The 24,861-nt window shown below is 35.7% G+C and overlaps 1 protein-coding gene across 3 annotated transcripts in view; it reads left to right on the top strand.

The window, feature by feature from the left end:
* LOC122534909 (calcium/calmodulin-dependent 3',5'-cyclic nucleotide phosphodiesterase 1-like) overlaps positions 1-24,861 on the top strand; it is a 271,807-nt gene that overhangs the window by 66,532 nt on the left and 180,414 nt on the right. Inside the window, exon 1 of one of the 3 annotated variants that reach the window (XM_043665977.1) lies at positions 18,006-18,248. The exons of the other annotated variants lie outside the window; for them this stretch is intronic. Coding sequence (XP_043521912.1) covers positions 18,125-18,248 — 124 coding nt within the window. The 5' untranslated portion in view covers positions 18,006-18,124. Of the gene's footprint in view, positions 1-18,005; positions 18,249-24,861 lie in introns of those variants that run through there. 3 annotated transcript variants of the gene reach the window in all.

Here is a 24,861-nt window from a genome sequence, read left to right as displayed (position 1 = left end):
GAGCGAGATGAAAAATTGTCTGAAATAATATAATAAGATGGATTGGTACGATATTTTAAAGACGCACGTGTAATCAGTCAAAATTATAGATATTTCAGTGAAAAGAAATTGTGTAACAATTTATTTGACCTTATTTTAAAGCGTGAAACCTTTAGTTTGACAGTCCCGAGTTTGTTTCTTTCGAGGATATTTTTATAACATGAAACGGATTCTGTATTCGGAACTTCTTTTTTCTCCTAACACTTACTGTACGATTTTGATTCGCCATTTTATTGAACTTTGGATATTGAGCGATAAAAATTCAAACGATCTTAATATCTTGTGTTGGTATTCAAACTCAATAAAAGGCTCATTCTAAAGAGATAATTTCAATTTTTCTTTCTATTTCGTAGTCTCATTATTTTTCTACTACTTTGTATCACCTATTTTTCGTTGATTTCTTGCAGCTTTATCTCTCGAGCTCAATTTCTTAATTCGTAAAAGAGAAATTTCAAATTCAGATTTGTATATGTAAATTTTAGAATATTGGTGTGTTAATGGAGTATATGTAAATGTCAAAAGAGTATATATGAGCGAAATTTCAATTGCAGAAGCGAGTGAATTACTTCGATTCTAATTAATTCCATTGTAAGATTGGGATTTGAAGTTCTGTGTAAACCCTAAATCTTAAAGTGGAATGCCGTTCACGTCCTTCTATTTCGAGAGGTGTAGACAAAATCGAAATCTGCTTCGGTGTCTATCGAGTTTGCGGTTTCTGGCTGTATTTCTTAAACATTAAATGCCGAGTGTGAAATCTCTTCACGAGTGTGAATGACATCTGATATTGATTTTCACTCGTTAATAAATTTCATAGTGCCGAATTGCGAATCTTTTACTTATTTAATTATTTTTTTTACACAGAGAAAGAAAATAATTCCACGCGATTAAACTACCGTTCCCTTCTTTCTTTAACTTGAGTCTTTTTATATAACAAAAAATTAATTTTACCATACTAACGCAATTACATTGACGCTCAATATTTGAAAATATCACGGAAGTTTCTGCTTGCGAGAATAAATTGAATCGCCTCGGGAGTTAATTTAACAATATCCGGGATGAGAGACAATGTTCTTTCAACAGTGGGGCCGATGAAAAAAAAGCGAATGAAGTTCGGAAACGGTAATTATTATACCAGCTGGGATTGCAAATTATAATGAAGTTCGATTTCCACAGCCTGGTAATCAATTTCGAATTATCTCGGCCATCTCGAACGAGCAATTATTCGACGAGGAAAAGTGCTAAGGGCGCAAAACTTCCCCGCCAGTGCAGATATTCAATTGAATTTGAATTTCCAAACGATTCTCTTCGAATCGGATCTTTAATTAATTCAAATTTTTTATTTTATCGGTCGCCCGATGCGTTCCAATTCTTTTCAATTTGCTTATTTACATTTACACGCGTTCGAGATATGAGAATTTTTCATATTTCAAACGAGTTTTCAAGACTAATTACGTGGAGAATTGTTTGATAAAATAGGTAAAACAGCAATTGCTATGATATGAAAATGACGTTTGGACTAGTTTATAAATAGAACATTAAAAATAATATCACGATAAAAAATTGTTTCGCGCACACTTGGAAAGCATTGCACTTCGAATATTTTACTTTGAGCAATTTTTCGTACAATTACACACATGCTGTGCAAAATTTTCGCGATAAGTGTTGCGAAAATTTGCACGAGAAATTTATTTCAACTTGGTATAAAAATCACGATTTGATCTACCTGTCTGCTGAAATAAAAACGACATCGAGTCGAGAAAGAGTTCGCCGATCGAGTTAGAAATGAGATGAAAACCACGCGACAAACACGAAGGAGAAAAATTCGCGAATGGTTGCTTGAACTTTGAGTTCAAAGCGGAGCAGTCGTTTTACGAATCGGTTGACAATTGCATCCGTTCCAAATATCGGGTACTAAAATAATGGTGTCTACACATTATTTCCGCCAATTGCATCCTTCGTGCGGGCATCTAAATTTATATGATATTTATAGTACGATATTGGAAAGCGGCCTGCCATCTGAGCCGCAGACTATAACTCGCGTAGAATTTATCGTACGTTCGGCTATCGAAACGTTATAACGCGGCAGGCTAAATAATTCGTAATATTTGTACTTGGTGGTTAAGTTTTCGTGAAAAAATTTCAAGTGTCGAAGAGAAAAGTTTCTCATCGAGTTTCCCACATTTTCGAGTAGCTTCGAGTCAGAAAAAAAAAAAAAAAAAAAATAAAGAAAGTCTTTCGCAGCAGGGAGATTTAATCAGTTCTCAAAAATTCTTTTTTCGTACTTGCGAACTTTCGTATTAAATTCTCAGTTTTTCTCTTCGTTCTCTCTTTAAACTTCCTCTAATAAAGTGTGCAGGGAACTTTGTATAAATCTCGGATAATTTGTTTGTAGAAAATGTCGTTCGTCTCCTGTCTTACAGCGGTGCTCACGAGTCTTTGGGACATTCGAGAAATTTAAACGCAAGTTTTAATGAAATAGCTTCGTGACAAAATCGCCAGGACAAGTAATTTTATTTACTCTGTGTTGGATTGTTTTGAAAATTTGTAGGGAATGTTACGAAAGATTTAGAGGAAGTGTATTTTGGATTTAGTGTTTTATTGGAAGTGTAATCTGGAGATTGTAAGATTTTATTTTATGAAGTTCCTCTTTAACGTGTGCTCTTTATTTAATTTAATTCCATCTACGAATTTTTATAACTCGACATTGTTTCAACAAACAAATAGATTCTTGATCAAAACGATCGAATCGTAATTTTTACATTCGTATAAGATAAATTTGATATTTGTTATTTTTTATTATATTTAGTTGTCGATATTTCTATCGTTATTGTATTAAGAAAGTACTTGACTCAAGCTTGGGATATTGTTTAAAAATTAAAAAGACACGATTGGATTGAAAATAATTAAAATAATTACTATTTTATGATTAACCATAATATAAAATGTACTATTGTTCAAAAGTTTGGAGCACCCATCAATCTTATACACTCATGCAAAATGCGTCGCTTTAATTTCAAACTTAAATAACTTAAATACAATAGTTGACGAATAAATATTTTCTTAACAAAACATGCACTCGCCTGTCGGAAAAATATGGTTCCACTCAAAATTAGGATATGACGCTCCAAACTTTTAAAGGTTCAGCGTTTTTTTTTTTTCTCGAATCTAAAAAAAATTTCCAAGTTCTCAATCATCATCAGGGAAGATAGAAAAAAAAAAAAAAGAATCATAGCCTACATTTCAATTCCAAAATTGCTGCATTAATAACCCAGACAAACTAAACTACTCTACTTTCAGCTTCTCAGAAGCTGTTAGAAAAAACTAACGTCGTGTCATCGATCACGAAGAACCAACGTACATGCATGCACTCGTTCCACTTTCGTCGCGTACGAGGCATTGCAGGAACCCAATCATCATCTTCATCAACGCGTACCAATCGTCACCGACGAGCAATTTCCCGCCCTCAAAAAAAAAAAAAAAGGAAAAAAGAAAAAGAAAAAAAGAAAAAAAAACCAGGAAAGAGGAAAAAAGGAAAAAAGAAAACAAATCAACAACCAATCAAGCAGGGCAAGCGGAGCGAAGAGCAAAACGGTTCATCAAACGGAATTTCACGGGGAAATGTCCCTGGTGGCTCGGCCGAAAGGTACACAAGGTCGGTTCTCGACGTGGAAAAATAATTATTCTGCCGCGCGATCCGCTCGGAGCGGGAAGTGTGTTCGCCCCCTCGGTCCCGGAACGTATCGGGAGCTTTCGCGGATTGGCTTTCGCCGTGCGACTCGTTCCGCCGCACGCTTGCGCGGCTTTCAAGGCGAGCTTTTGAGCTTTCGAGTCGCACCGCGAGCCGAGACACGTGGAGTCGTCTATCCCTCCGCCGAGCTGATTTCGCGTTTGCCGCGTGCCGCCACGAAATTCGCCTCGCGGACGCGCGCATTTTTCACAATTGAATAAACGAGAACGACGAAAAGTCCGTTTTAAAGAAAGAAAAAGTAAAGCAACAACAAAAGATCCGAGTGATTCGAGTACCGGTTGTTCAATTTGTTCCTCGGGTGAAAACGTGGTTGACGTGTGATTCGCGCGCGATCGACGCAGAGAGAGAGAAAAAGAGAGAGAGAGAGAGAGAGAGAGAGCCGGAAGCAACGAAAAAACTGCAGTGAGTGTTGTAATTGGTGGATACGGCGACGAAAACTACGTGCGGAATTCTGCGTTCTCTGGTTGTTCGCGTGTGTTGCGCTCTCGATCTCTCGCGTGTCTCTTCGCACGGTTCGTTAGGCCGTGATTTTTAGTTTTCTGCGAGTAGAGGGTTAAACGGATGTTGGAAGTGGACGCATGAATGTCACACGCGCGCGACCCTGACTGTCGAGACAGAGACAGAGAGAGAAAGAGAGAGAGTCGCTCGATTTGTCATCGTCATCGTCGTCTTATTCCTGGTCCCATTTGTCCGCGGAGACTTTGCTTTCGAACTAGATCGTCGCCTAGATTTGCGCGCTGTATTCCCCGATTCGAGGGAATGTAGGTCGATAAAGGGGTATCATTTTCTTCTTCGGTGTCTACTAGCTTCGTACAAGGTGTTCGAAAATTCAAGATCGTCTTGGTATCATAGTTCGAATCGTTTTAGAACAATTGCAGGGATGTGCAAATATTGAACGTCATTCGAATCTCTGAAAATTCAAGCCAGACAAGTTGGAAATCTATAAATTTTCCAAGGAAAAGATTGTTTTCATCCGGTTCAACTGGTTCGAGTTTGATAAATAAAATAAATAAAAAGTGTCTGGTAGCCATTGGTTTCCTTTCTTGTTTGTTAAGAATTTGTTTATGTACATACGTTTATTTATGGCGCCGTTTCAAAAACACGAGTTATATCAGCGCAAGATACTTTGTTTGTGTCTGTTTTGAATCCAAGTTGGCAGGCATTTTTGAAATATACGTATGGCATATCGTTTTATTGAATCGGAATCAGGAGATTTTTGGAAAGAAACTTTAACGTAATACTTTACGTTACATGTCAAAGCTAGATTTTATTTACTAGTTATATATAGTCTTAATAGCACCAACAAAAATTTAAACTATATGTAAAATTACTAACAAAGTATAAATAAAAGTGAAGTAACTTGCTGGAAACAATAGAGAAATTATAGTTTGTCACAATTAAAATTCAGAAATTACATGGAAATATACAATGCATATATGGTGTTTCCAAAAATATTTCCCACTTTCGATTTTACTTATTTCGATGAACGCTACGCATTCCTAAACTGAACGGCAGATTTTTCAGAAACACGCGGTATACAAATTAGAATGAAAGTCATTTAATATGTAAATACGGGTTAATCAGATTTTTACGGGAATGGGGTTTATCTTGGATGTGTACACCTGTTTGGAAATGGATCTAACGTAGAACTGACGATTTATCCGGAATAGTGAAAATTGGTGATACGTCCGCGTTGTTGATTCGCTTGGGGGAGGAGGGTGAAACGGGGCAGACCATGAATATTAACGAGTTGACTTTGAGGGAAGAAGATTCTTTTCCAACTAGTGCCATAAACGTATTCCAGCGGAATTGTAACTTTTGATCTTTCTGTCCCGAGTTCCTAAATCTTTCTTTCTTTCTTTTTTTTTTTTCTCTTCTCACCATAAATTAGAATCGTTTAAGGACCAGAAACCGCAAGAGTTTAACGACGACGGAGTGATAACGAAAAGTGGTAGGAACAGGGATAAAAATTAAAAAGAAAGCGCGAGCAGTAGAATTCGAGGGATTCGGAATGCAAAGTGGCAAAATGAAAGTAAGCCGTTTGACCTTTTCTTTTTCATTATGAAAATGCAAATTCCTTGTATAATAGAGCACCTCGCGAGATTGTTAAGTTTATAAACGATCTCCGGAAGAAATTTTTATTTTCTTTCGGATTATAGCGTCGTTAGGTTTTACGCTTATTTCATATCCCTTATCTTCATTTGCAACGCACATCTTATCCCTTTTTTAAGTCTATCTCTTTAGAGTTTTTCACTTTTTTTTTTTTGAAATACACATATGTACACGTAATTTAATTTATTATTATATACTATATACTAGTACATTTTATAAAATCTCTAATTTTATAGAAGATATATGAGCTACGTTCAACTATTAAATTCTTTACAACTCGACTCGAATGTAGAGAAACTTGCTCGTTATTGGCTTTCGAAATTTTTGAGTTAGTTTATGTTCTATTTATTAATATTACCAACATTCCTCCTTAATACTTTAATGCACTCAGCAAATAAATCTTTGGAATATCGTTAGCGCTATTTTTAAGTTGGATTTTATAAGATTCTTTCCATTTCCTTTGGCTGTCTTTCTTTCTATTTTACTTAAGTCTATTCTCCGACACGTTTCCTAATTCTATTACGTACAACGGTGTGAAAACAGTTTGCGCTGTAACAGCGAATGAATTAAATCGTGTTACCTTTCTTTCTATCTTTGTTCGTTAGCTCGAAATTCAAAAATCTCTTTACCATCGAACTAGCAAAAATCAGGCCAAATTCACATCTATCCGTACTACAGATACTTTCTCTCTCTTTCGTTTAAAAATTCGGAGCCCAATTTCCTTTCTGGAAGAAAATAAATTTTTTTGGAAAACACGAATTACAAATTTCATTTTCACGTAGGTGAACTTTTAAAAATGACAATATGAAATGAAATATTTATATTCATTTGAGAGAGTTATCTCTTTTGTACATCACAGAAGTGTAAATTGGTCGTTAGAATGTGCATACAATATAATCCTGTTGCAATCTTGTCGAGTCACGAACAAGATACCGAGTTTCTTTGCACCGGAGCGAAAATTTGGCGTCACCGGTTCGACTAATCGATCCAACTTATATATACTTCTCGTTCCGACTTCGATCACATTCCTTCAAGATGGACCGAGCATGGCTTCTAATATCTTCCGAGTCACGTACGTGCCAAGAATTTCGTTTCGAAGTTCAATAGGTCGTTCGTTTCGTTGTTGCTAATTGAACAGCATTCGCGAGAGCGAATGATTCGAACGATAACTGGAAATTCGTGACAGTTTTTTCATCAACTTCTGACGAACCAGAAAAAATTAGATTACCGCAATGCAGGATTCCTATCGTTGGGTATGACGAGAAGGGGTTGAATTTTTGTGTAGCATTCAAGATTGAATCTCGAAACGTTACGACGGGAAGGAACTGAGCTCGGTATTAATTATTTTCAAAGATTATAAATAAAAACCCGATCAAAAATTTACTCGCTTCAATTCATGTAAATTTTCTTTTTAAGCTTGTTTAGTCGTGTTAATATAAAAATTTAATTTAAAGTAACCTGGTTTTATTTTGAAATATTTCAGAATTTAATACACCTCAGTATGTATATTTCAGAGTAATAAATATCTCAAAGTTTTGTACAAGTCGGTAAATTTCTCAGAGAGATAATATGAAGATTATAAACGAGACCTGACTATAATATTTAACACGCTCTCTGCCAGAGTATTTTATATAAATGTTTCGTGCTCAAATATTTTCTTGCTTTGTTTCTTCGTTAAATCACAATTAAATTTTTTTTTTTTTGATATTTTATTCAAATCTTATACAGAATGTGTTAATTGACTTCAAATTTTCTCTTAAGTTTTCTCTTAATTTTCTCTAGACTTTAAGACTTTACTTGATTTCCTTTCAAGACAATCTCGTTTCAATTCGAAATATCACAGATCACGTTAAATTGTATCACGTTATTGACAAACGTAATTATAAAATCCGCGGTTTGATCGTGTACGAGACATTAAACTGCAGTGTGTATCATTTATAAGCGCACGCATACCTATTGCTTCCTTAATTGCGCTGTTTAACGAATCATCATTTGTACGGATACTAATTTAATTTCGCTGAAATAATGACGGTCATTACGTTATCGAATAAATTCCATTAAACGGAAATACCCAAGAAACATCACAGAACAATAATAATGGACACGGAACATCAATAATAACAATTGCTGGATTATTCTCGTGATTATGCTTGTAAATTATAATCGCTGATAATTATCGTTGAACAATTGCTCTGCCGTTGTGTTTGTCTGATATCTCTTTGACAAGAACAATATCGGCGATAATGACCGATCGGACGCTGGAATATTTGTGGTTGAAAACGAACAAAAGCAAAATTAATCTGACTTCGGCTTGGTAGATTCGCGATAATCTAAAAAATCCAGGACAAATATTTATTCGAACATGTCACGTGTTCTAACTGACTCATTAAAAATTTGAAGAACTGGAAAATAAGGTAGAAAAATGTATTTGAAAGAGGAATTAAAAGATTCTCGATGTGAAAAAACGAATAATTTCACAAAGTTTACGAGACTGTTGAAAAATGATTTGAAGAATATTACGTCGATGATCGGCGATGTATTTATATCAGGAATTGTAAAATTTTGAACAACAGAATAAAAATTATAAGATTGTCACGATTATTAAACAGATGAATGAAATAAAACATGTCAATGAGTGTGAAAAATATTTAGAATTGGAATTATGCGACATTATGAACTACTGACTAAATTCAACGACACGTTGTATATTGCAAATGATGAACGAAAAATAATTCGAAGAACAGAAAAAAAAAAAAAAATATATCAACGATTAACTTTTGCAAATTATTGTATTTCATCTCTGCTCAAGAGAAAATCAAAACATCTTTGAGCATAAATCCAATAAAACACTCTCTCGACTATGTGAACTTCATTTTACAACGTTTCGCTATGAAAGTACGCCATGCTCCTTAGGAGACGAAGTTTCATGCTTTTTTTCCTGACACTATTACCACAGAGGCAGCTGTTTCGTTCAAATGCAAGCATGTTTGCTAGAGAAACATTTTCCCTCTCTTTGACATACATACACACACACATATGCTGAGAAGAAGAACGATATTTCCGGTCTCGCCCGTGTCGAACGACTGCCCAATGAAAAGATGTTTGAGTTGCTCGCCAGGCTTTATTAGATCTCGTTCGTCGAGGAGGATTTCACGATTCTAACGCGAACTGAGATGAGTCGACACCGAGTTTAATTTAATTAACTTTCGTCGGCCGGCCACGCTAGATAAGCGACTCGCTTATTTTTATTTTTATTTTTCAATTAACTTTCTCACTTCACATCACCATTTACGAACAGAATGCGTGGAATTTATTTTGTCCTACGAATTTTCAGATTCTCGTTTAACCACTTGCGCTGGCAACTGATTGCGGACCATAACGAGTGACCGTATACACAATAATTCGTCGCTTTCTTTTTGAACTCGCCGGTACATCACTGGATAGAAATTACTGAGAAGTAATAAATTTATTATTTGTTTTGCCTGGATTATACTTAAATTGTACTTAAAACTGAGAGAATATTGCAATTTTGGGACAAAAAAGAGGTTCAAAATCCTTGGGACACAAATGTCGCAGCTTCTCTCTGGATGAGTATTAAATACAATATAAATATAACGTTGATATTTATTATTAATCGACACTGAATATTGGGATACTCTCAGTCACTTTGAAGAATTAAAATACTCAATTTGTCCAATTTCTCCTAATCTTACTTATTCTGTATCGTTTTTATATAACATTTTATCAAAAAATTTCTCTACAAATTGGGCTACTTTTTGCAGAATAAGTACACATGTCTCGAAGAATTAAACGATTTCTGTAGAAAAGAAATTTTCTACAAAAGATTTTCATAAGTATCAACGAGAGACTGCGAGACGAGTTAATCGAATTTTTCCTTGCTGCTACTGACTCGATAATGAAAGTGGCAATGAATTCTGGCCGCAAATGGAATTTCGAAAAACGGTGCTCGGTACATGCTCGTAAAAGTCTCGTGAATATCAAGCAGGAAAAAATGTCGAAATTTCCATAAAATGAAGAAAAGAAGGAAAAAACGTATTCTCTCGTAATTTAAAACGACGCCGCAGAGCTCGTTTTTAAAGTGCGTTCATTCTCTGCAAATGGCTAAAAAGTAGCAGGGTGTGCAACTTAGTGGCCTCCAGAAGTTTTCAGCCAGGAAATAATTTAATTTCATATCGCTGGAGTAAAGAGTTTTCCCGAAAATAAACATCTGTTTCGCGAGTGCAACATGCACTGCGTCTCATAGAATACAATATCCGAGAAATGTGGATGCGTAGAATTTTTTTTTAGACTTTTAGTAGTTTTGTCGAATCTTATATCTCGCAAATACGAAATTCATCAACTCTTGGGGTGCTTAAAATAATATAAAACTTAATATTATCAAAAGCTTAAAGCATGTAACGAATTAAGAACGCGTTCGTTCTAAATACACGTCGAAATATATTGATTTAACCTTCTGATATATTTGTTTAATATGTCGCGACATGTTGTTTCCTCTGAATCTCTAAGAAAACTAATTGTTAAACTCTCTGAACGTTCTAGATTATCTGTACGATATTTTAATACGGATTAAACGCTCAAAAAAATGTATAATTTATCTGAGAACTTTTGACAGCCACTATACGTCCTCGGAAGGAAAAGAGAGGGTGAAAGAGAGAGAGATAAAAAAACTTGTCTAGGTTGAATACTAATTTAATGCTAAATGCAGATCGTTCCCTTGGAGGGAGTGGGCAGCAATTAATAATGTCGCGTCTGCGTGAAACGCAATGGAAGCCGTCAAAATAAGCATAACAGTGGATTTACATGATTTAGCGCGACCGGTTCAATAAAGCCGGTTGTATAAACCACTCGTATCGGTGCCCTGTATAGTAGTTACGCCCTGTATCGATGGAACATCGAATATTCCCGTTTATTAATGTGTACAGGTTCGACGTCTGACCGATTTCAACGGAAATGCAACTACATTCCTCTACCCAACTATCCATGAAACGTAGTTATCCTTCGTAATATCCTTCGATTCGAGGTATGAACACAATGGTTTCATCGATTAACGCGACCGAACGTCGAATTTATCGAAGTTATTTACCATGGAACTTGCGCTGATAAATATATCTTATCACGAACGAATATCCTTTCTTTTTTTTTTAAACATAATTCAGAGGCAGCTTTTACCTTTAACTGTTATTCTTTCAGAAAGTTATACAAACGTTTGTTTTAAAATTAATTTGGTCGAAAATTATGTTATATTGTATTAGAATGCAGGCTACTGTACGAAAGTGTAACATCAAACTGTCCTACAATGAGAAAAATTAAAAAACAATTATTTTCCACTTTATTAAATTGTAATTGATATTGTATGCAGACACACTTGTATAATAACGATTAACAAATCTTTCGTCACTGTAAATGTCGGTGTGTGATATACATGTTTAATCATGTAAAAAATACAGATCTAATTCTTTCATTCCTTCGTTAATTACACACATCGAGATATTCGGCATTATTCGATCTACCGTATTTTTATATTCGTATATTTTGATCTTGCTCTGACAAAAGAATTCGCAACGATTCACGGACGATTTATAAGCATTAAACTCCACAAGAAAAAAGAGAAACAAGAAATGAAACGAAAAATGACCAAAAATAGCACCTTCAAACTCGAGACACATACAACGCACGTTTCAACGACAGAAAAAATACAAATGGCTCAGAAGTGATCCAAAGGACACAGAGTCAAAGGTCCTGGTTACCCTCCGTCCTCCCACTCGCGCTTCGAAGAAACGTCCACGTGAATTCACCCGAAAAGAAAGCTCCGTGCGATTGAAAAACAAAAATCAGAGGCGCGATCTATGAAATGCAAACACATCAACACAACGTCCAATCGACAAGTTAGAATGAAAAAGCAGAAAGAAGTTTCAACGTTCCACGAAAAACACATTCCTCGTGCTGAGAAGTATTTCGAAAGTGGGTTGGTTTGCCAAGCAAACGTTCCACGAAATCCATTCTCCCCGTTGTTCGATACACGACGATGATGCCGAGGTTCTCGCGGACAGTTTCTCGATTCCACTCGAGGTGACGGCGGACATTAATCAAAGTGGCAGGAAGAAAAGGAAAGAAGGGGAGAAATTTTCGCGAGCGGTCGATCGAGGGACCTTTCGCGAGAGGCGAGAAACCGGTGGCGAAATCTCGTTCGATGGCACCGTTGCCCTTCCACGATGGGGATACGTCACGATCGCGGAAGTGCACTCGACGCGGCCACTCGGTTCCGGAGTCACGTATACCGCGCGAAGAACTATTAATTCAGCGAGGCCTCTTAAACGGCCGGCGAACGGGGAACACAGCGGAGGAAAAGAACGGGGACAGGAAGGAGGCGCGGTGGAGCGACGCGGGGATGGAGATAAAAGCCGAGGAACTGCAGCCCGTGTAATTGGATAAGGATAAAGGGGAAGGATCGCCGAGGATTTTTAACCCTTTTGCAGAGTGTCGAAAAACGACGTATCGTTAATTTACTCTCCCTTCGTTCCTTCCTGAATTTTCCGATTATCACTCTTCCTTTTTCCTTTTTTTTTTTTTTAAATTGGAATTATTAAATTATTAGAATTAATTTCAGAATTATTTTAGAATTATTATTAAATTATTAAATTATTTCTTTTTTTTGTGTATTTTCTTTGCCTTTTATTCAAACTATTTTCTAGATAACTTGACTTGGTTGGTTTTCACTTAGGTCTCCTTCGGTCGATCAATTTATCGACTGATCTCCTGTTGTCAGTTCGAATCGTTCAAAAGCAACGTCGATTGATAGATTGACAAATTTTTATGTCAATTCGTATTTTCGTGACAAAATCTTTGTTCTGCGTTCATGTAGGATATTTCGCGTAGGATTTTTCTTCTTCTTCTTTTTTACGTGTTACGTGCGTTTCGCGTAATTTGGCATTTTAAAACTTTCTGTAAACGCGTGAAAGGCATACTTCGTAATTAGAAGGAAGCGACGTAAAAGAATATTATTAGGATTACTTTTTTAAATATTCTTGAAACGTTCTCAATTTACGTAATTAACATTTGAGGATTATAAGTGAAAGAAAATAGATCGTATACTGAATTTATTGCACGTTCCTTACACCTTGAACATACGTTCAACGTTAGCTTGACTATAATTTTCTCAGAACCGTGTCACTAACTTGTTTACATAGATGCAGTGTCAATTTTTAATCATGGGAGTGAGAAATACTAGCTTTGGTTGATTAAACATCCGCGTCGGTTGACGTTCGCAACATTCCTATAATATGTTTTTATTTTCGTATCGAAATAAAGATCGATCCACATTTCTCTTCGAATGTTACTTTTATCAGAATGGTTTGTATCTTCAAAAACGTAAAACAGCTTGTAAACCCTCTTCAAATAACGACATCGTTGTCGAATCCGTCATTTCTATCGCGATAAACGTCACTCTGGACGCTTCTCCGGTATCAATGTCCGAGGATAAAAATTTTCCGCTGTTTTAACTTCCGGGAAAACCACTAAATTACGTAATTTGGTGATTTTAATTTTTATATGCAATAAGATACACAGAAAAAGATTGATCTTTAGGCATTTTTATATTTTTACATACACTAAAGAAATGAAAGGTAAATAGAAATTTCGTTCATCTTCTAAATAACACATATCGTATATAATATTCTAATTTTCTTTGACCATTTTATACATTTTTCCATATTTTATGTATTCTGTTCGGATTTCTCACAAATGCACAAAAGTTCCGAGATTCTTGCAAATATAATTTATCTGAATAAATAAATAAAATTTCAAATAATAAAACCGATTGCAGAACCAATCCTAAATACCAAGAAGTAACCCTCAACAATTCCAAACAGTCCTAAATAACCGCATGTTGAATTCCAAAAGTATTCGTATAAAAATATAGCGCAAAAAACCACGACTAATTGGCTCTGCGTTCGAACGGGCGCAAAATAAAATAAAATCAGAAAGACAACAGCAGGAAAGAAACCTCAATTTGCCCGAACGAGCAGAGCGAAAGAAAATAAAAAAGAAAAAAACAATCCAGGGAGCAAGCTGATTGTTTAAACAAAAAAAAAAAAGAAGAAAAAAGACTTTGGCCAAGTGCAAATTGGCCGGCACCTGACATCCGATGACATTTCGAGATAGGAGAGGACGCGAGAGAAAGACGACGAAGTTTATCTTCGTGAAAGAAGAACGAGAGAACAGGTAGGCAACGAGATAGAAATTACACGTAGCGGAGATCCGGTTAAATTCGACCTTGCGAGAGAGAAAGAGAAAGAAAGAGAGAGAGAGAGAGAGAGAGAGAGGTGGGAAAAGTCCGGGATCAAACGGGAGAGAAGAGGTAAAATAGGAAGGAAAGACGGAGCTTTAGGAGCGGATTCGAGCAGGATGCAATCCGAGGAACGGGGCAACTGGGGAAAAAACAAAAGGAAGACGAACGTTTCGAAATGGTGGCCGGGGAAAAAGTGAAACGCTTGGAAATGAAGGAGGCGAGGAAAGAGAGAAAAGGGTATCGGGATGCATCGTCCGAGTGGAAAAAGGAAAACGAAAGGAGGATCTCTGAAATTGCTGGCAATTTGTTGGACCGATGGACGAGATACTGGGTGCATGATCAATCGAACGAATCTGTAGAACTGATCAATCTGTGATTAGGAATGGGATCGAGTATCTCGCGAGTAGGCTCTCAAACTTTCAATCGTCGGATTCGAATCGTTTGCGAATGATTCATTTGCTGTTCTTTCTCTGTGTAAGTTTTCGTATTGTTTCTCTCTTTTTATCTTTCATTTTGTGAAAATTGCTTCAACTTCACCTAACAAAATAAAAATAATTGACAATATATATATAAACCACTTGTGTGAATATTAGCGAATTGGAACTAAATCTTATGATTTATTATAAAGGTTAGACTGTCTTAGAAAGTGTATCAATTTTAGAACAACTTCTTTATCTTTTAGATTGTCAGTTAGGGAAGGACGTATGTTTAGTTGATGTTTATTCGCGGTGTATTTTCTGCACTGGACAATAGTATGTTTCCATGTCAATTGAACTTTGCACAAATCACAAGGCACCTTCTTTGTTGAGGAGATACTGGTGGATGAGTTTTGTGCGACCTTGAGATTGCAACTTGGTACAGAGAAAATATATTTCTTAATTCAGGTAACCTCCGAATGATGTTCAGTCTGACAAAGGTTTTGTTGGCTTGACGAGACATGTTCCTGTTTTTCAAACGTTGGATTCGCGCGAGAAACAGATGGAATGTGTTTCTACATTGTACGTACGTGTCAGTGTAAATACATTGTTGAATGCAAAAAGGATTTCAGAACGTTCAGGTCCTTTTTCTAAGTATACAATTAGAGGTTATATTCTCTTCTGTATACGTCCTCTGAATTTCATCTCAGTTGTATCTTCAAATTTGACAAAGTTCCAACAAATCTAATCTAATTCAGTGTCAACCAATTGATTATTATCTTTCTAAAAATATATATTCAAGCCCGGTGTGATTACGTATTATGTTTTTTAAGCAAAGGTTAATTGTTTTCTCAGTTTTGTGACTGCGAGTATCATGGTAAACCAGAAAAATAGAATCTCTCTTACTACATTATTTCAATGTCATAAATTTTCCTCAAATATACTAATAATAATATAATGAAATAAATATTAAATTATAAAAATACTAATAATAGTAATAATATATAAAATCTATAAGTATTATATAATATAATATAATTTTATAATATTATAATATAATATAATATTATAATATAATATAATATTATAATAATATAATCTTATAATATTATAATATTATAATATAATATAATATAATATATAAGTAAAGTATATAATATATAAGTAATATTATATAAGTATAAGTAATATTATATTATTATAATATTATATTATATTTAAGATCTTTCCCTTTATTTTATATACTTTACTTATATATTATATTATATTATAGTATAATATATTATATTATTATAATATTATAATATTATATTATATTATAATATAATATAATATATAAGTAAAATATATAAAATAAAGGGAAAGATCTTTAAATCACTCTTCTGAAAGAGAGTCTGAAAAATAGTCACGTCAGGTATGAATTCACTGCAAGGTACAATTATAATTTTAATTCGCTGCACTGCGTACGCATACAAGCGTTCGCAATAGTCAATGGATAGAATGTCAAAGAGCGGCGCGATCGCTCCCTTATGTCGCGTTCTATTTGATGGACTTTCATTGGTGCACCGCGGTTTACCGGCACTGGGATTGAACTTTGCCCTTTGCCTCTTTTGGCAGCTATTTGCCACCACTCCCTCGGCGATACAAGTTCATCCCGTCTCCCGTCTCCCGGTAGGTCGACCGTGACAAACGTGTGCATCGTTATACGGCGGCGATCTACCCGCCCAAGGATTTTTACTGCAGTCAGGATCCGTGCAGCCCGGATCCTCGAGAGAGGAAGTGTGCCGGGGAATTTAACCGCCGCCAAAGTTCCACGGAACACCGGGAATTTTTCATTTGCTCTCCCCCGTGCACACTCTGGTTAACCGCGCGTCACACGGCTGAATAAACGGCCCTGGATGGTATCCGTAATTCGCACACACCACGCCACGTTACGACCTTGTCCGCGAAAATCTGCCAGCCTCTCGCCTTCCGACTTTGCACAAGTCGCGAGTAACTGAAAGTCGATGTGCCTTCCTTCATATTGGACTCGCGGCGAAAATTGATACAATTATTAATTATAGTTTCGACGACAATCGAGAGACTCAAGACACTTGGCAGCATTGGCTCCTTTCAGATTTGCTGTCTAAATTAATTGATTAACGAGTGCTCGTAGGTTGTGTTTCAATTTCAATATTTTCCTTCGTGGCTTATTTAAAGTCTTTTCAGCGTGATCGTTTCATTTTACGTTCCAGAATTCGCGCGTCAGTTACGTTCAGTGACGTTATTAAAATCTGCGAGCCATTCGTCCCTTCCTCTTTTCATTTTTCTTCTTTACTTTACTTTCTCTTCGTGCATTTTTAACTAGATTTATGACTAATAGTTGCGACGGTTGATTGAAAAGCTGATAGATTTGACGTTCCTCTGTCACGACGTTTTGAAATATGTATCAAAGGGTTTAAATTAATTTCTCTTGCACTCCGCGAGAATGAACGGTCGTAATATCTAAAATTCGTGTCATTTAAACTTCCTTATGAAAATCTGGACGATCAGATTACGCAAGATTATTGAAAATTAACCTGTTTAAAAATCTTTCTTCTCTTTATACTCCTTAACTTAATTTACATAAAAATTAATGGCTGCGATCGTGATGAAGATTGAAGATCGATTGATTGACAAAATGTTTAGAAAATTAAGCAGCCAACTCTTCGATAACAAACGACTTAATCACGACTTTCTCGGAAAATATTATAGAAGACAGAAACCGAAGCTTCGCTCAATTAGTCCTCTCTCTTTTCGACTTGTGTTTCGAAAATAATTCAAATAACGAACGTTCGAGTATTATTGTACTCACCATCCACCAATGTTCCAAACATTATCATTTCTCACACAGTTTACAGATTAATATTCATCAGGATATCGAAAAGTAAGACTGCATATTTCAGGACTCGCTCCTAAAGTGTTGCATCGAACGCAGAGTTTATTCTAGCGGAATCTGTTCTGTCGCGAATCCCTTATTTACGAACAAACGGTCAACAAGGTTTCACGAGTTTCTATTAAAGCACAGGAGGCAATTTTCTCAGCCGTGCTCAAAAGATCTCCTCAAGACGTCATTTCTCAGAAACAAAACGAGGATTTCGAGCGAGTATACAAAGGAGCGCGGTACTCTCTTTTTTATTTTTGTCGGAAATGAATTTTCAAGCTTACCGATTCATCGAACACGTGGTTTATGAAATTTTCATCCCCGCCAGGCCTCTGCTTCGTCTGATGTTCTTCGACCTCGCCTTGACTTCTCTGACTGTAAAAGGAAATTCTGGTTACAGTGTTGGATTTTTAATATATCTTTTCTTCTTTTTTCATATTGCGCCGTTCGTTTCGAAATCATTGTGCGTTTAACGATCTAACTAACTAGCAATCGTGATGACCGAACTGTTTGAATCTGATCGCGTGTGATGTAGATTAAGAGACAGTGTGCACGAGCAATTCATGATCAAAAGCTGAGGTAAAGTGCAAGGGAACATCATGAGTAAACAGGAGTCAAAGGGGCCGCCACCTCCGCCACTTCCGCCTCCGTACTCGCATCAAAAGCTCTTCAAGAAGTGCAAGAGTGCGACTTTTCAACTGGACGGTGCAACGTATACCATAGGTATTGTTAAAAATATTGTTCGCAACATATCAATTTGTTACTTAATAATTTTCCAACTCGTATAAAATTTGGGAAACTCTTCAAGGAAAATTAGAAAATTAGATTATTTAGCTCGGAAAGGTTTGAATGGGTTATTCCTCGGAGGTAATTTTCAGCAAAAACCGGCGGACACTGTTAAATTTTGCTACGTACGAAACGACGATTAATGAGAATGGATCTGTAAAAAGTAAAAAAAGATGGAAGTACTAAATACGTGAATCAATGAATATGTGTGTTTAAACTTGTAATTCATTTTTCGACGGCCACCGACTGCTGAAAATTACATGCCGCGGTAACGTCATTAAGCCTAAAAATCGCACGTCACCATTCGTTGCAACGAATTAACAACTGTGATATTACAAAAGACTATTGTCAGTAAATATTTCGAAGAAATTGCGAATTCATCGACTACACATCGCATTCGACAAGCGTTCAAACTTGATTTCCTCGAAAATGAAAACAGAGTTTCGCTGCGATATAAAATCTGCCTTCGCTTCGTTGTTGCCACGGGAATAAAACCTGATGAAACGGAAGAAGTTTAATTGAAAAAGTAACGGCACGCGCAGAAGTGAAAAATCGAATTGAATTCCATTCGAGATTCTCATGTATCCCGCGAAACTTACGAAGTTATCTCAGCTACGTAAATAAGATGTATGTCGGAAATCGGAAGTGAGGCAAGTGCGGCACACGTGTGTTCAAAGAAGTTTCAACTGTGACGCGAGTATTCTTTGAATCGCGTACTTCAAACGGAACGCTCGTTCGTAACGTGTCGGGCCGCGAGGAAATTTCAATAAAGAATAACAAAAGGGATTGTTCGGCCACGTTGTTTTGACGAAACAGCTAAATTTCGTTCTGATAAAGCGAAGTGTAATCGGATACAACGGCATTGGCGCGACAAGTAGTCTTTCTGAGGAACTCACCAGTAATCTGATACTACTTTATTGAACCAAGATACCGTGCAATCAAGCGATAACAATCCATTACTTGCTCGATATTTGCCTGAATACCATCGTCGTCTCATTTCGGCAAATATACCTGTCAGAAGGGGGATTCGTGCACACAAACTGCGCGAAAGCTTATTCTCTTTGGAGAATCATTTCCCCTCTCGCGACTGGATCGCTTTGAGTGTGTAAAATTGATAAACAAATTAATTTTTCTTACAAAAGAATGAAATGATTCTTAGCTTCCTGCGTAACATTTGTTGGAAAAAACTAACAAGTAATTTCCGTGATATATTCATAGATATTTTTACGAAAAGTTGAACTTTTAATTCAAAAGTATAGAATTTCCACGAAAGTCGTATTTTTCTAAAATCTCATACACTTTCTTAGTAAATGTCATGCAGAAATTAAAAATCTTTGCAGAAACAAAAAAGACAAATATCCCACGTTAGATCTACGTTAATTAAATTTTTTTAAATTTCACTTTTTTATAAGAAAAAAATAGCAGAGGATCATCAGTAATTTTCGCACATTCAAGGCCTAACTTCTTAATAAGTCTTACTGTGTTTAGATATAAAATACAGTCTTCATTTTATTTTAGATTAATTTACACAATAAAGAAAATTTAATTAATCAGGTAGAAAATGCAATTGAACAGATTAATTTATACAATCGACGGTATAATAAACATATACTATAAAACTGAATCATGGTGAAAGAATAATGGGTTATATAAATATGAGAAATATTGAGGTCCTGGCGAATATTAAATATTAAATTGGTGAAATGAAGCGGAAGACGTGAAAGTTGGAACGCAAGTGATTTGAATTGTTGAACTTTAAAGAGCTATTTGAAGTAAAAAAAGAAAAAAAGAAAAAAAGAAGACTTAATTGACCGTTCATTTTTCCTCTTCTGTGCTAATTGGAAATTCATCACGATTCGTAGGAATAATTGATGAACATACTTTCCATTCCTTGAGAATGAAAATTATCAAACAAGCTTTTCTACTTAGAGTAACTCGTTCGAGTTTTAAAAATTTGACAAGTGGATTGCGGATATTTATGAAAATTCGTAATTTAACTGAAATTTAAAAATTGAAATTTAGGTAAAAGAATATTTCACATAATAATTATCATAAGTAATAGTATGACATATTTTAACGTATTCGAGGTGTGTTTCGTATATTTGTCGCGTTTTTAAATTTCCCATAAATGCACGAAAATCCACTAATTAACAATAAGAATCAAATGCGGCATTTCTATGAAATAAATCTGAAACATATACTCCCGCATTGCGTACTTATTCCACGCGGTCACTGGCGCAGGGAACATACAAGATTTAGGGAACTTTTTAAAAAAATTCTCATTAACGTATTCACGCTCTACTTACGATGTTATTTCAGAAAATTTCAGAGAGCAAACTTTCATTAATCGTGGATTACTTGACTTATCCCTGAATATTTCTATTATCGAATTGAATATGAAATTTCATGCGTACTGCATAAAATAACGTCGTATTATCATAATCATATGAAATTCAAATAATTATTACAATAATAATCTAAGCATCGACTTCTGACTAAAACTTGAATACTTCTGATTATAACATAACGAGACATTGAGAGGAATTTTTGTTCAAATATTTATGAAAATAATTGAAAATAAACGATTTTTCATGAAGCGATTTTCCTACCTATGAATATATTTTATGACGTCAAAATTAAAACAATTAAAACTGAAATATTACATGTTGGATTCGAGACTTTGGAATGGGACAAAAAACTATCCTCTTTAAACGAAACTCAAATTAATCAATTTCGTAAATCATCAAACGTTTCTTTGTATCGGTCAGATTTGAAGGCACAGAGTGATGATAACGCGAAGAGACACAATGCTAATGTATGCAACGTCGAAAGAGGCCGGCGACCACGCGTTTACACACCTTCAATGGAAGCCATGTTTCAGCTATCGAATACCTATAAGAACTCTCTCTTTCCCTCGAGGAAATCGTTCCGATCCGATGCACGTGCATCTGCACGTCAGCGAGCAGTACACGCGGAGATTCACAGCGTTCATTGATCCGTGAATAAAGCTCGCCAAGTCGTTCTACTTGTTCTTATCGAATGTTCCCTCTCTCGGCGAGATACAAGCAACAGAAAAAAAAAGAGAAAAAAAGGGTTAGAGAGAAACACATCGAGCACGTCCGCAGAGATTGATGGGAGTTAAGTCGCGAGGAATGTATATCGCGTTCGAATAACAGGATGTTGATCCTGATCACATGCAGTTATGCACAATATAATGCAAATAAATAAATAATGTACGATATGATATATAAAGATACGAGCTAAATACTACTAAAAGTGAGATGAATCTCATTTCGTGGCTCTCGAGGATTTGTTACTGAAGAAAATTGAACGAGATGTTGAAATTATTAGAAAAACTGTACATTTGTTGATAAGATAAACTGTACGAAATTGTGAAAATTATACGTTAAAATTACAATAGGATTTATTAATGAAAAAGATTGTACGAAATGTCGAAATTATTAGAAAAATATTTATCTGAACATTAACTGTAGAAACTTTTTATATATTTTGTATGATACAAATAATGTTTACTGCAAGCGTATGTCTAGTAAAAAATTTAACACACTGTATGGATAATTAAATATACAATACAACGAAGGGTAATTTCAATTGTAAAGATATATAGGAATATTGAAATACTCAGATAACAAATATGATTCTGCGACGCGTTAATAACATATACATACGTGAATGTTTAGTTAGTGGAGAGTGTATTCTCGTTTTTATAATTGTGTTTAATATTTATCGGCAAACAAGGAAGTCTAACATCACGTAGGACATCAGATGCTGAGTGCTCTCTTTAAGTAAGAAGGATGAATGTGGAGGGTGCTAAGGCAAGTAACACGGCGAGGGGTTGTTTATTTTTCTTGGAGCGAAGTTGAGAGCGCAAATAGCATAAATGATTTAACGTTGCATCGAAGTTCGCAACGAAACGGAAAATAACACGCAGTAAATTGCTCGTGTAGAAATAACTCTTGAATGATAATCTATTTTTGATGTTACTTGAATCCTGAAATTCTTATAAAATATCCTAACGATGTTTCTGTCAAGTGTTGAATTAATTATTATTGTAACAACAACGTTAAATTTATTTTCATATGAAACATTCGTTTTGTTACCTTCTATTTATCATTTGAAATATAAAATTCAAAAATTCGTAGAATTTCGCAATCAATCCACTTTAATTCTGCTATTACATTTATCCTTAATTTCGTTGACGACAAAATTACTCGTATCTCTGAAAATCGTGTTTTTAATCCTTAGTTTATTTATTTATTTTTACGATTATTGAACTATCGTCAACAATTCAACTTTTAATGATATTAAAATCATTCTTAATCTTAAAGTTAAATTTATTATTCCTATATTTTTATAATAACTGGATTGTTCATCGCATAATAAAATCAATGTCAAAATGTTCTTTTCAATTTCTTACATCTTTGAGCGTTGCTGGATCATTTCTCATAACCACAAATCTCAATAAAAGTCATTCCCATCCCCGAAATTAAAAATTTTTTCAAAAAATCCTACTCCACTTTCACCTACTCAATCTTTCTATATTTTTTACAACGATTCAATCATTTCATTCAATCAATCTTGCTTTCAATCCTCTAAATTTCTACAGTTTCAAGTTCTGATATTCCTCCATCATTATTATCATCATCATCATCCGATTATTCATCACAATTCATTTCCAATCGCAAGAAAAGCATTCGCCACTAAAGTGATCTTTTACGAAAGAAGCCGGATCGTGCCACGAAGCCGGATAACCGCGTTAATTGCAATGAAAGCCACTCTCTGCGATCGCCAATGCAAATTACGCGGTGATGAAATCCCTGTCCTGCCACTTAACGAGAACTCGAAAACGTTTAACGTAATTTCTTTCGGCTGTAATGCGATCGTTATCCCAAATCCTTGAGCAAACAAGGTCCAGGCAACGATTCTCCGTTCGTCTGACAGCCGATGCAACGGAGGCGGAACAGGTCGCAATTACGCGGTGCAATAAGCGTGAGACAAAAGATGAAACGGTCCTTTGCAGTCGGGATCCGTTTGCACTCGGACGAGATTTCGAGGAGAAACGTTGATAACGGGAGGAAGTGGGGAAGGAGGACTTTTTGCACGAGGAACGAGGAAAACGGAGAGGTACGAAGAGACGAGTCTCTTTCAAATGTCTCGCCGAGATTTTTCATTCTGCTCCGCGGTGGGAAAAAGTGATTTCGGCTCGGCTGCAAACAAAGTTGCCCCCCCGTGAGCCTATGCTCCTTGGGGACTCGTTAGAGACGCCACGCTTTCCGCTGCTAATGAGTCCGTATTCAGCGTGGAACAAGCTGCGTGCGCGACGCCAAATTGGTGATTATTAAAATAACCACGAGCGGATTGTCGCGAAAACGGGAAATCCGAGAGCGGCGCGAGGTCTGACGGTTAAGTGGATTTTTCACTTCTCTGATTTGATGGTAGCTCTGTCTCTGAGACGTTTCAATCATGGATACACGTTTTGTTCGATGACTTTCTTTTTTTTTACTTCGTTTTCCATTTTGAATAAATGCGTTGTACAGCTAAGTGACAGTACACAGTTATTGCTATAAATTCAACGGACGATGAATAAGCCAGAATATATAATACGCAATGATTCTGTACCGCTAATAATCGCTACGTTCTAGTTTTTAATCTTTCTTTTACGCGTTATTGATTTTCAATTTATTTAAGAAATTTTAAGATGTTCGTCTTTTTGTTGGATATCACGAAAGTAGTTGAACGGCTATTAATAAAAAATAATTTTTACAAATACATTATATGTGTTAAATGAAACTTTGCTAATTTTCTTTATTTACATTATTATTACAATTCAGTTGGTAATGTTTGGAATTAATTTGAAAGTCGAAAATTTGAAAATATCTTGAACGGTCAATCATTCAAACGTCAAAAGTTTAATGGAACCATTTGCTGTGGTATAATGTATTTGTGGTTCATTCTTTTTTATTTATATTTTTGTATTTGTGTCGTGTCATTCATGTTGCACATTAATATTATACCTTCGTTATAATAAAGAGAAAAGGAAAAGATTTTCGTAGAAACGTACATATAAAAATGTTTTCGCCATCGTATGTTGAACTACGACGAATCAATTTCGTCTGACCGTAAAGCGTACGCGCTGCTTTAATTACTTTCTTTTTCTTTTTCGAAAAAGAAACGTACCACCGACTGAGAAGTGGCCGCAACCTCTCGGGGTTAAGCTGGTTTTCATCTTTCTCGCGGTTTCCACGATTCGAGCACGCGATGCATGAAACGAGACCCAGCTTTCGTTGTAATTAACACTCGCGTTACCGCGGCGCGCGTTTTCAGATGTACAGTCGAATTCGAATGCTGTTTTTTCAAACGATCGTGCAAGTCGTCACGAGAGAAAGTCGTCCCAGTGAACGAAACTCGATCGATGAATTAATTGTAAATTTGAATTTAAGCCACTCGGTTCGATGCTCAAGTGAAGTTTTTAACGAATAAAGAAGAGACAGAAAATGTATCGTTTATTAAAATTTTAAAGTGTAACAAT

This window comes from Frieseomelitta varia, unplaced genomic scaffold (assembly GCF_011392965.1).
Source record: "Frieseomelitta varia isolate USP_RPSP 00005682 unplaced genomic scaffold, Fvar_1.2 scaffold_648, whole genome shotgun sequence".
Classification (NCBI taxonomy): Eukaryota; Metazoa; Arthropoda; class Insecta; order Hymenoptera; family Apidae; genus Frieseomelitta; species Frieseomelitta varia.
The sequence above is the reverse complement of the archived record's forward strand: the minus strand, read 5'-3'. Positions and strand labels throughout refer to the sequence as shown.